We start from the raw sequence: 13,363 nt of genomic DNA, 5'->3' as shown, positions 1-13,363 counted from the left end.
GCAGTTCTATGACACAATTAAGTGGTTCAAGCCACTTCAATGATATTTATTAGGATGGGATGAAATATTTTTGAAGAGTTGTTTTTGATCCAATTAGTCTAACTCAAGTGTTCAGTATTGTAGCACTTCTGTGGGACAGCTGCGGTTTGAGATAAAACAGCTACATGATGTTTTCTCAGTCACAGGACAGGGCTGTAGAAAAAGGAACAGGATGTACGGAGACTTCCTTCCTCACCATTCCTCTGGCATTACTAAAAGGGGGCAAGATGAAAACCAACTGGTGGTGAGTGAAGACGCGCACTGCCTAGCTCTTAAGACAGGAATGACAACATCCTCGTCTTGGGAGCAGGTATGTGGCACTCTCTCTGGAGTGTCACAGCTGTTCTACATTTCCCAGGGGAACCTCAGGAGCCGAACATCAAAGGCATAGCTTGGCCCTGGAGAGGCACCCAAAGCCAAAAGGACACTCCTGTGAACTCTGAAAGGAGGCACATCTCAAGTCTGACTGTCCCAACGCTTCAGAAAAAGTTGGCAGCCAGTACAATCCGAGTTCTTTCCTAACCCCTCTTCTAGTTACAGAGCTCCCAGTTACCTTGCTCCAATTGGTTACCCTACTTTCAGCTTAATGGAAAACTGGGGAGCCACAACAGCCTAACACTAGCGAAGGAGGAGAACAGGTAATTAGTCCCAGGAATGGAGTAGGTAAATACCCCTGTTGCCTTTTGGCAGATAAGGGGACAAAGTCTCAGGAGTTAAATGAACTGCTCACAGACAAATTGGCATTAAACCAGACATCCGGCAGTTTTCTCTATGACACTGCTTTGGTGAAAGTTGCATTAACAGAAGGAATGATGAACGTTTTTTTAGCCTTCTTATTGTGGCACACTAAGAGCATAGTTTGAAACAGTGGTTAGATACAGTTTATAACTTGAGCTACAATTTCCTTTTCACAGGACAATTAATAACAGAAGAAACAACTATGTGGGTAGTTACACTGGTAAAGCACGAATTTAAAGCAGTAATGTGTTTGTACTATGTGTTTGAAGCAACACAGAGAAAACCAGAAAATACGCTTTTATACACACATAAGGATATCACTTAAGGGAATACCATCACTGTATCACCACGTCTGCCGCAGCTTTTGACAGCATATTCATATAAATGAAACCAAAGAGTATTTAATCAGAAAAGAAAAAGCTGGGGACAACACTAATTTATGCTAATGAAAGCTACACAGTCCATCTATTAAGGCAGATAAAATTAATGAGCAGTATTTATAGAAGAAATTAGTAGAAACTTTAGCAAGATAGAATCAAACATCGTCAAGGACAGTCCTGGAACAAATTCACAGAATATGTTTAAATTATGTAAAATTATATTTAATTAACATAATACTCCAACTATAATACCATAGATTTTTGCTTTGACAAGAGGTTGACCGAGGATAAAAATTAGCAGCATGCACCGTTTGGGCACAAAGCTTCCTGTTACATCACTGATTTACCTACATTTGCTACAGTTCACAATGCCTCCAGAAAACGGAGTCTGGCTTTTGGTGAAGACAAGAACTCAGATTAATTTACATACTACTATCTATCGTGTGAAGCAAACCTGTTCCTTTCTCAAAAAAAAAAAAAAAAAAGTGCCAACCTTCGAATGAAACATAATACAAAATAAAACGGTTTTCAAAAAGGGTGAAAGGTTAAAGGTCATGGTTTAATCATCAACCAGTAATTGATTTATAAATGAAGTACTAATTCTAATGACATGAATACAGGTTTCTGATTTATTGTCAGTGGGAGCAGGAAAAGACCCAAAATATTTATTACACATTCCTTAGAAACATATTAATTAATAATGCACACATATTAAAACCAGACTTTTAAAAATTTTCTTAAAAAACATCAGGCCAAAATGTAATGCTTGGATATCTTTAATTTCCCTTTAATATGGGACAGTTTATAATAATTGTGTCTATAACGTAACACGTGAAGCAATACTTCAGTTTAAAAAGATAGGTTATATCTATATATATACACACATATTTGTATTTAGTTATTTCAGTAAACAGACTGCTTTCAGGACTATTTCTGTCAATATTAGATCTTTTTTAAATAGTTTTCCAGCACAGAAGAGTAGAACCTGCAAAATTTCTGTCATAAAAAAATCATTCCTCTCTAGTGGGCAACTAATAAGTAGCAAATGTACTAAAAATAAAGAGGGAGGAGGAAAGGGTTAAATAGAAAAGAACATTATATCACTACCCGAACCTAGCTGTTTGAACACTACACAAGGAATCTTTTTAATCGTCAAGTCAATAAAGGTTAACACAATAAAATAAGCTTCTGAGTACCTTTATTTTCTAGAACTTAATCTCTTCTGCTGAAGATATTTTAGAGATGTTATCAGTTCTGTATAGATCCAGCTGCTTGGAAAATTTACTTAAACATACCAAAAGGAGAAAATAATTTTATGGAAATACTTCGGTATGGCTTCTGGGTGGTTTCTCATTGTACCTAGACCAAAACCAATTTAAAGGCAGCTGCAAGCTGATGATTTCTGGACCTGATAAGCAGGGAATCTCTCATGTATCTCAACTACAGGACAGAAGATATTTATTATGTCATTTACAGAGGGATGAGAACAGAGTGTTTAAGACACTCAGTACTAGCTGTTCCATTCCCAAACATTCACCTCTGACGATCTATTTCCATTATCGGGTTACAATCTCTACTTGGACAATATATCCTTTGCAAGCCTACCATTATGAAATCTTCAAAGGCTTTTTTTGAATTGGGGTAGAGCTGAGCAACTGGAACCGAGCAGTGGACTGACATCAGCATTTATTCTAATAGTCCACAGGCTAAAACCTATCATTTTTAATTTTGGCATGGCTCAGGACAGTGATGCAAATCTCCGTGGACACGTCATGAAGCCATGTCCTCGGCAAAAATAAAAGCATCCAAAAGATTTACTAACATTACTGTTTCTTCTTACACTGGTATTGAGAAAAGCTAGATCTGCGTTTGACCTAAATGCTTAGTCTACCAGAACTTTACAGTAACAAGCAGAGGCCTGATAGAAAAATACATTAAGAGATCAAAAAAGCATTTCTTCAAATAAGATCAGGACTTTTGAACGCATTCACCACTACCTTATCTGCAGTCTCACGTGACCAAAAGCTATATTAAGCGGCTGTTCAAACTCACACTCAGGGCATGAATTTCGACATCCCTCACACTGCTGGAATGTTGTTTTGGCTCGCATTTTCTACAGGCGGTATGGGCATAAGCAGCTAAAGCCACATGGCATTATGAACTAGAGCCCTTATGCCATCTCTGTATGATGAAGGAGACTGATCAGCAGAGTACTTCTGAATGCTTAAGAAAACCCTCAGATTCTTTAAAAAAAAAGACAAAAAAAAATCAGACCAATTACTCTAAAAATGTAACTGCCAGACCTCTGGGCCATATTTGCAGAGTCAGGTTCCTACTAAGGTATTAATTTATTGAAGACATTTTCAAGAAAACCTGAACTTCAAACCAGTTCAGGGTACGCTCAGCGTGTCCAGCGACTGTGAATAAGAAGTTTTGAAATGACTGATTACCGGTTTCACAGTTTTGAAATTATTTCAGAAAGAAGGATCTCTCAAAAGTCTCAAGACCCAAGGTGAAAACTTGGGTGGGGACGTAAAGCAAAATTTTAGCAGGGTTTTAAAAGTTTAAAGTCTCATCTTGACCTGGACAGTCGTTACATTTTATTTTGGTTTCTTTTACTAATGCAAAGGCCTGGAGGAAAGAAAGCAGATTTATAAGGATAAGGATAATTTTGAAATTTCAAGTATTAAAAACGACTTGGAACTATTAAAAATCTTTGCTAAGCTAGTTTCAAACCAATATGTAAAAATAGAAAACCAAAGAAACTTCAGGCTCCTTCTCTGTATAAGATGAATTAGTTTTAAAACGTTCATCACACTTAGGTATTATATCCAGTCATCTGCAAACCTGTCAAATCCAAATGTTGATGTCATCCCACAGTCACATTCAGGTACAATACTTCTCTAAAATAATATGGTATGGTGGCATCTCCAAAACCAATTATTTTACATAGGCAGTATTGGAAAACTATGTGCAAAGGTAACCAACCAGGTTTAAATGGGTTTAGTTTCATTTGGTGCATGACTGGCTTACACATATTATTTCCATTAATTATATTGTAAATCCTCTGGCACAGCAAGTTGAGCAGATTCACCCTGAAGACGGTCAGCAGAAGAGATAACTGCTGAAACATAAAATGGTCAGAGGCATCGCAGTCCTTATCACTTGTGAAATACACAGGGCAAAAAGGAGAAGCTGCTGTAGAACACGTTCAAACGCAATTCAAAAAAGATAAAGGGAACACCAACAAGACTGGGCAAATTACCTAAGTTATACTCATATATTGAAAAAAAGAGGTGTGTTACTGCAATAGGCATTGACTAAACCATCAGTGAAGATTCAGCCAGCCCACAAGGTGCTATTCACCACCTCTTCCTCTCTACTGCTGACCTTATTCAATTGCTTTTCTATATTCAGATATAGAATTCAGTCTCAACTGCCAGCTGCTGCTGCAGGTATAACTTTGTGATGTCCTTCAACGTGAATTCCTTAGGTTGGATATTTTTCGCTTTTTAGCTGCACTTGATTTACCAAAACCACAAAGGAGCCATAACCAAGATTTGTATGGTCCAGTGAGGACTCTACTGCTCTCCAGTACAGGGGGGTTGTCTCAGCAAAATGGGACTCAACAGTGTCTGTGTAGCAGATATTCCACTGCAATCCTTGCAGGTGTTGTGCCTACAAAGTAACACTGAACAAGCTTGCATCTTCTTATCGGCTATTGCCAACACTTTGAGCCCAGAGACTGAAAGCCGCGCACACTTAACCACATTCTAGTTCTTGCATCTCTCCAACATTCTGCTAAGATTTCTGGACCAGTGGAAGCTCAGGCACCTTTGCTTTCCCTCCAAAAATGTCCTCTGGTCTCCCATTTTATGCTGCCATGAGAAAAATGAGCACCATCACTCCCTTGTGTTGAAACCACTTCATTTGTTTTTCTGCGTTCAGACCTCTGGGTATTTCCCTGGAAACTTCTCCAACACTCCTAATTCCAGATTTTTATCCTCAGCTATGTAATACTCTTCACAACGGAATCACGGAGTTTCAGAGTTGGAAGGGACCTCTAGAGATCATCTAGTCCAACTCCCCTGCTAAAGCAGGATTGCCCAGAGCACATTACTCAGGACTGCATCCAGGCGGGTCTTGACAATCTCCAGAGAAGGGGACTCCACAACCTCCCTGGGCAGCCTGTGCCAGTGCTCTGTCACCCTCACCGTAAAGAAGTTTTTCCGTGTATTTCAACGGAACTTCCTATGTTCTAACTTGTGCCCATTGCCCTTCGTCCTGTCACTGGGAACCATTGAAAAGAGCCTGGCTCCATCCTCCCTCAACCCACCCTTGAGATACTTGTACGCCATAATGAGGCCTCCCCTCAGCCTTCTCTTCTCCAGGCTAAAGAGTCCCAGCTCTCTCAGCCTTTCCTCATAAGGGAGATGCTCCAAGCCCTTAATCATCTTAGTTGCCCTTCGCTGGACTTGCTCTTCTGTATTTATTACTGTATCCCTCTCTGATACCTCTGTTAAATTTGCTTTCTTATTCTGAACGGAACACCAGTTCTTCTGAATGTAAGGTGACCTAGTGAGAGCACCGACGTGCAGACTTACGCTTTCTGAACGGAGCATCCTCTCCTGAGCCACAGGCACTGCTCCACTCTCCTCCTCTGCCCTCCCTCCTCGTGTGCCCCGGGAGGTTCTGTAGCACAGAACCAGCCAAAATATCCAGCCCAGCATGGCTTCTGAGACATACTAAATTTGCTTAGAAGTTAAAAGGAAATTTTAACCTTCTTCAGAACCTTCAGTCTGCATATTAGCTAGCCTAGATAAAAAATGTTCCTCACATCGTTACTCTCTGCTTCCTTTATATTTCTTTACATAGTTGTTTTCCAGTTCTTCTTTTTGAGTTTCAACTGAAATAATATTTAAAGCTCACTGATAGGCCTCTGTCTTTATAACGTGCACTCGTATCACCAAGCATAACAGGACACCTAACTGAACCCTGTAGGTAATACAACACTGGTAGCACCGACACCAAATTCAACTATATAAGCATGTTGTGACTTTAGATAATCTTATTGACTGTAAAAAATAAAGCAAAGCAAAACAAAACAAAACAAAAAACCCAAATAAAATAAAATAAAATAAAATGAAATTGCAAATTCAAAATCTTTAACATAGTTGACAGAAAAAAAAATAATCCATGGAACATCCTGCTATGGAAAAATTTATTAATGTGTAACCGAAGAGAGTCACTGTATCGTCAGAACAATGTAACCAAACATTTTCTAATGAAGCACAGATGTAAAGAAGAATGAACTGGCACAGCCAATCTATCTGAACCCTGTATTCCTCTATTTCTCTGTTAAAAACCCCAGGATATTTAAAAATTAAAAGAACCTTTATATTTCCGCAACTAAACCGTGCTCTGTCTAATTGTCTGGATGTATTTACAAGGTGATAATATTGTTATTATTAAAAATATCAAATACGTACGCGTCAGGAAAAAGCGCTAATACATGCATACACGATGTTTGTTTACAATTCACTAAGTACCAGATACATTTTACAGGAAATCTAGAGGTACATTTATTAGAAACCCGCTGGCCCTCTCTGCATCGTGGGAGCCCATGCAAGGCGTGAAAACATTGCTGGGGAAACTGAAAGGTTTGGTTAGGAAAGCCAGCTTTCATCCAGCAGAGCAAAATCCCTGTGAAACCTGCTTCCACCCATAATGGAAACGGTAGATTTTAACGCGTGACTTACTATTGTTACTCAGATCTTCCCAGACACTCCCTGGTCATGTTCAGCGTCACTGTCCTGCAGACACTTACTTCAACATGCAGGGTAAATGCAGCTAATAAGCATAATTAGCTCAGACAGTGTACTTAATTTAGTTTTGCACTAAAGACTAATTGCCTACTCAGCGAAGGGGAAGTGTAACATTTTTTTTAAGATGCTTACCCGAGGGCCCTGATCACCTTGATCTCCCTGCAAAGTGGAAAGATGAGATGATAGGTTTAACACAGCATCTGTGTGCTACCCAGCTCTCTTACACAGTCGAACATTACACTGCGTCAATACAAACGCTCTCTTTAGTTCATGCTGGGAGGGCTTTCCGGTCACCTTGTAAGTGTCACCCGTACATCAACTCACCTTCTCGCCTTTGGGACCAGGAGGGCCCTGAAAGAAACAGAAGCAGAGATGGATTACTGACACTGACGAAGTCCTGGGACACAGCAAGAAAGAGCTCTGCGCCAGCCTGCGATTGCTTCCTAACAAGGTATTTCCTTATCATTTTTCACTCCAAATGCCAGGGCTGCTCTGGGGACAGCTTCTTCACTGTAGTCATAATAGGCACCGTGCGGTTATTTCTCGAATAGCTTGCTCACCCCCTGTGTTGAATCGGACCACTTAGACAAGCCAAACTATGCCCAAAATGGCAAAATTTCTACTGATTTCCGTCAGGGACAATAGTTTATCTCCTATCAGATAATAAATATTCTCTAAGGCTGTAAAACTTCTTTGCAAGTGCAGCTAATAAATGCAGAGGCGTATAAATCTGCCATGTATTTTGGCACCCTCCTTGGCTTAGATTGCCAAAGAAAAATGGATTAAGGAATCTAAAAGTAGTGTGTTCGCTCCTATCTTTGGCAATGCCGGCGCTGATGTTTACTCTCAAGCACACTGGTTTAGGCAAAATGAGCTCTCTGCAGTACATGATTTTGCAGAAGTAATATTTATTGTTACTTACCACCAGACAAACAGTAAGGTGACAGAATCACAAAACAGCAAGGTCCTTTCCTATTCCGTTTTTATTGGGCACCTTCCAGAAAGCTACCAGCAGGTTTCTAAAACGCTAGTTTTCGGGTTAGTGTCTTGTGAATAAAAATGCTAGCAGTCTGCAGAGAACTGGCTGCTTACACAGTGCAGACTCTGCCTCCGGCCTTCTGAAAGATACGCAGGTGTTTCATTACAAAGAAGGTCCTGAGGTACATATGAAAGCAGCTGGAAACAGAGAAGGAGCCATCCAAGCTAGCGCGGTCCGCTCTTATATCAGAGAGGGTGCGTGCGCGCGTGCGGCACAAGAAAACGTTGCCACCGGCGACATATCTAGAAATAACCCAGTGCAACATAGTTGAGCTGAGCACATTCGAACCATTTCAGAATTCACACTGGTCAAAATTTGTGTGGCCCACACAAATGCAAATGGAAGGAAGGTCAGTCTGCTGTGTATTAAAGATGCGATCAACCACGTGCAGGTCTTTGAGAATCCCTGTTGTAGCCAATTTTCTGCTTATTTTTAAAAGCTTGTGATGCATGCCAGAGAAGAGCATCTGCTGCTAAATCTTTCAAGGAGTCAAAGCATATGCCTCTCCTTCCATAGCCTGCCACCTCTTCTGTCTGCTGCAGAGGACATAGAAACAAGTTTGCTACCTGCCGTCCCCACATCTCCTTTAGAAAGGGCAGTGCTCACCGCAAGCTGAGGGGAAACCGTCTGCTCAATTAACTGTGACCCCTCTCCACTTTGTGCTGCCCTGTAAGAACTTGTCCTCTTTAAAAACAAATTAAACAAAATGACTTAACAAATGGATACAACCTTGCAGCCCTTTTAAGATTTCTCCGTCTTTTTATTTTTACGCTTTATCCCTTACTGCCCCTGTCCAACGCACGTGTTCACGTACGTACACCGGAAACTACATGCAGCATTGTCCACCGTTAGCTACAGACTTCACATATACTTACTTGGATGTGACATTACAGTAGACCACATTTTCAGCAGACCCATTTTAAAGCACGCACGCATGCCACCGAGCTTGCGAATTCCCGAACTCGTACCGTCAGTAACACAGTAACTGCAGGTCAGGAAGAACTAAAATCACTCAGTGCTGGCTGTTACTGCCTTTTTTACAGTGAACGCTGAGCACAAGCGAAGGGCTGCGCTAATGGGTTCTATCTCCTTGAATTATCAAACCATTACCGGCTCTGAATACCTTCCTGGCTGGAAACTGCAAATAATATGACCCTGTCTGCTACAGTCAGCATCCTATTTCTTGGGTCTTAGGCGTGAAATTACAGATAACATGACACAACCAAGACTGCAGACAGATGTTGGCTTTTGGATCCTGCCGGGGTTGTGGGAGTTGTTCCTGCCTTCGTCCAGATGCTCAATGCCATTCTTACGCCCAAGGGTAGCCCTGCTTCTGACGGGGTTTGGCTCACAGCTTTTCCGAGGCGGGCCTGCCACAGGGCTGCCAGTTGGTACAAACTAAGACAGCAGAAGCTGTCTTACCAGGTCCCTGAGCTAAGCTGGCTCACCGGAACAGGAACAAGTTAGAGCGTGCTCACGCGAGGGCTTCAGCCAGCAGATCTGCGGGGCTACCGGACCGTCTCCCTGGTACAACTGCTGGCAATACCCTCAGCTGTCTCCACCTGCAGAAGCAGCCCCTGCCTCTCCCCTGCATGTTTTCCTCTGGAACGAGTTCTCTGAAGGCACAATCCATACCCAAACATGTTTTTTAATAAGACCGAATCGCGTATCTCAATTAAATTTTGTTCTCTTTTACCGGTGCAAGGTTTTCTGAAAACCACCCGTCCACATCACATTCAAAAATCCGGGTTTTTTTTTTCATTGCTCTCTATTGGGCAAAGCCAGCAATCATGACTGCTTGGTGTTCGCTTTCCCCGAGTGTCACACGCCATTGTTTCTATTAAGTCATCCTCTCAGCATACACATTTTTCATACAAAGTCTTCATCAATACCTGACAACTTCATTGTACGGGAAGTAAAAACAGCTTTTCGAAAGGCCACAGGAGCGTTTCTGGTGCGAACATTCTCACAAGTCTCTGCACTTGTATTCGCAAGGCTTTTGCTTTCCACCAAGAGTCTTGAAAAACAAACAAACAATCGCAAACAAAAATAGCTCTTTTGGATGCTGGTGAAGAGAACCAGTGGGGTTTCATCAAAACAAAATTAATGCAATTCCTTCATGGCTTGTTCACCCATCTCTGGCTCTTCCCCCATTGTTTCAATTGTTCTCTATTGTTTTTGCAACTTTAAAAAGAAAATTCCTATCCTCAGCCTTTGACATCTTCTTTCCATTTGCGCTGAGAAGTTCTCCCAAGGTTTTTACTGCAGAATTTATTAGCGTGCGTACACGGGGTGGCGGCGGGGAGGAAGAAAAATCTGAGGGCAAGTTGGCTTTGCGGGGGTGGGGTGGGTGTGATTAGGAGACAGATTTGTTTAAAGGAGGGCAAGGTTTCTTCTGTTTAAGGGTACAGACACAAAGAACAGAGTGAGTAAAATAACACTAGCTTTGTAGGCCACAGCATAGACATCCTGCTTTTTTCCCAGGGAGACTTCTGTGCTTTCGTTTATGAGACGGCAGAGATCAAGCCGCTAGCTGCTGCACAAATGTGAAAGCATTTTGTGTAAGTTATATGAAACGTCTGAGGTCAGAGAATTTCTGAAATAACTTTACAGTGTTTTCACTGGAAACAGAGGCTCTTTTCTCAAAGTGTAATTATCTACTCCAGACTACTATACATTTCCAAGGAGAGTTTATAGCCCGTTTCGCATAAGCAAGGCCTTGTAAATCACAAACACATGCAAAATCTGCATTCATAATTAGGCGACAAATACTACTGTTTTTAAAACAAGGTCTTCTAAAGCAGACTGAAAGGCCTCCAGGCACCTGCCAGACGAGAACAAAGCCAAAACCAGGGTCAAATCCATTCAACAGCCATGTTCAGGATTACTGGCAGGTGACCTGGTTGGTTGTTGGGTTTTTTTTTTGGCTGAGCGTGATCAGCACGATTTTTCACACGGCTGGTAATTTATAATTCATTTCCTGAAAGATGCTAATTTTGTATTCCACCGTTGCAGCCATTGCCACCTTTATAGTTTTGCAACAGTTACATTCAGGGTACCTCTTAAAAAGCCAGTATTTGACATATATTGGTTTTACAAACACTCAAAATTGTCTGAATTCTCTTATTGTCTCCAAATTCCTATTGCTATAGATCCGCCTTTAGCTGTAACACAGGCAGTTCTACCATGACTTCACCAAAAAGGCTCCAAGTGTCGTGGGGAAAGTAGAACTGAAAATAGTAAGGGATTCTCAAGAAGGGGTTCAAAGAAACAGCAATGTTCCTAGGTCCTGCAGAAAGCTCCACAGTCAGGGCAGAGGGATCCAGGGGTTTAGTGACTTGAGGTTCAACAAGGCCAAGTGTCGGGTCCTGCACTTGGGTCACAACAACTCCATGCAGCGCTACAGACTGGGGGCGGAGTGGCTCGAAAGCTGCCTGGCAGAAAAGGACCTGGGGGTGTTGGTGGACAGCCGGCTGAGCATGAGCCAGCAGTGTGCCCAGGCAGCCAAGAAGGCCAACACCATCCTGGCCTGCATCAGGAATAATGTGGTGAGCCGGACTAGGGAAGTAATCATCCCCCTGTACTCGGCACTGGTGAGGCCTCACCTCGAGTACTGTGTTCAGTTTTGGGCCCCTCACTACAAGAAGGACATTGAGGTGTTGGAGCGTGTCCAGAGAAGGGCTACAAAGCTGGTGAAGGGTCTGGAGGACAAACCTTATGAGGAACGACTGAGGGATCTGGGGTTGTTTAGCCTGGAGAAGAGGAGGCTGAGGGGAGACCTTATCACCCTCTACAACTACCTGAAAGGAGGTTTTAGAGAGATGGGAGCTGACCTCTTCTCCCTGGCGACAAGTGATAGGACGAGAGGAAACGGGTTCAAGTTATGTCAGGGCAGGTTTAGATTGGATATTAGGAAGCATTTTTTCACTGAAAGGGTTATTAAACATTGGAATAAGCTGCCCAGAGAGGTGGTGGATTCACCATCCCTGGAGGTGTTTAAGAAAAGGGTAGATGAGGTGCTTAGGGACATGGTTTAGGAGTGGTGGTGTTTTTATCAGGGTAGGTTAATGGTTGGACTTGATGATCTTAAAGGTCCCTTCCAACCTCACTGATTCTATGATTCTATGATTCTGTGACTGTTAGAAAATCCATACGATGCCACTGCAAAAAGGACCTGCCAGCGCCCAGCACAAGCTGGGAACAACCAACCAAGCAGAATCAGTTGGACTGTGACAGTCCCAGCTCCCAGTGGGATCATTCACCTTCAAGGCTCCTAAAGAACCGGAGATGTCAAACTCGGCAGCTCCCATCAGCCAGAGCCACCGCAGGAGGCACAGGCAATAACAACCTTTTAGATACAGGCACTGCTTTTTTACGTTTCAACCACAACAGCCGTAGGCTAAGGCAACCTGGCAGCGAGAGGTCTGAACGTAGCTTTGCAAGATTCAGCCTTCACTTTCATTCGGGGCAAAACAGCATACAACGCGCTCAGCCCGACCAGCAGCCGCAGCAGCCACGGTAGGAGGGCGACTGGCAGTGTAAGGGAACAGTGGCCTTGTGGAGACAAACAGGAAAGCAAAGCAGATGGTCCCATGTCATCTAGACAAATTCAAAAAGGAAACCGATTTGCCAACTTAGTTTAATCAATCACGTTTTCAAAACTAAGTGATGTGCCATACGTTGCCTAAGTTAATTCGATTCCTGCAGTTTATTTTGAGGGCAAAAGGTGGTTTCAGCACATAACAACAAAGTATTCAGTTACCAAAGTCAAACCTTTTCTTTCTTTGAAATTGGGCTCGTGACTTTTACAAATTACAAGTTCCTGACTGGAACGACATTCCCCAGTCTAACCTATAGTTGCTGCAAAATATTAGGATCAGATACGCTGAATCATAAGATAAGAGGTTACACAGAATATTACGAAATACAATACTATTTCAAAGTTCCTACACTCATTTTAGTCGTGTCCGCTATGCAAGCCCTGAACTACTGAGCAATGTGGCTTTGGCATTTGCTAAACTTGCCCATGTTTGCAGCCAGTGTTTACATACGCTAGCTTACAATGCCAACATCTCACCTTGCATCAATTTCACAAGTGCTAGCAAGAATTTCCACTGAATCTGAACAGCTTCTACCACTGAAATTATATTCCCTTCTCTTTTACATATTTTACTCTTCCCCTGGGATATGACTGACTGGCGGTGAAAACTTTAAAGAAAAAAAAAACACCAGCCCACCACCAAAAGACTCTTCCCAATCTTTCCTTTGCTCCCCTGATATTCTTACGTTTCTGTCACTATATTCCAGAGCAGAGAAAAGGAAAGCTGAATATTTGACACAAG

The 13,363-nt window shown here is 42.2% G+C and overlaps 1 protein-coding gene across 1 annotated transcript in view; it reads right to left on the bottom strand.

The window, feature by feature from the left end:
• The window catches only part of COL25A1 (collagen type XXV alpha 1 chain), a gene marked incomplete at its 3' end in the record, with an annotated part of 335,563 nt that overhangs the window by 105,511 nt on the left and 216,689 nt on the right, over positions 1–13,363 (bottom strand). The window contains exons 8-9 of the mRNA XM_082482527.1: positions 7,307–7,333; positions 7,115–7,141 (exon numbers count right to left, since the gene is read on the bottom strand). Of these exons, the coding sequence (XP_082338653.1) occupies positions 7,115–7,141; positions 7,307–7,333 (54 nt within the window). The remainder of the gene's footprint in view (positions 1–7,114; positions 7,142–7,306; positions 7,334–13,363) is intronic.

Source organism: Vanellus vanellus, assembly GCF_965231255.1.
Source record: "Vanellus vanellus genome assembly, chromosome: 4".
Lineage (NCBI taxonomy): Eukaryota > Metazoa > Chordata > Aves > Charadriiformes > Charadriidae > Vanellus > Vanellus vanellus.
The sequence above is the reverse complement of the archived record's forward strand: the minus strand, read 5'-3'. Positions and strand labels throughout refer to the sequence as shown.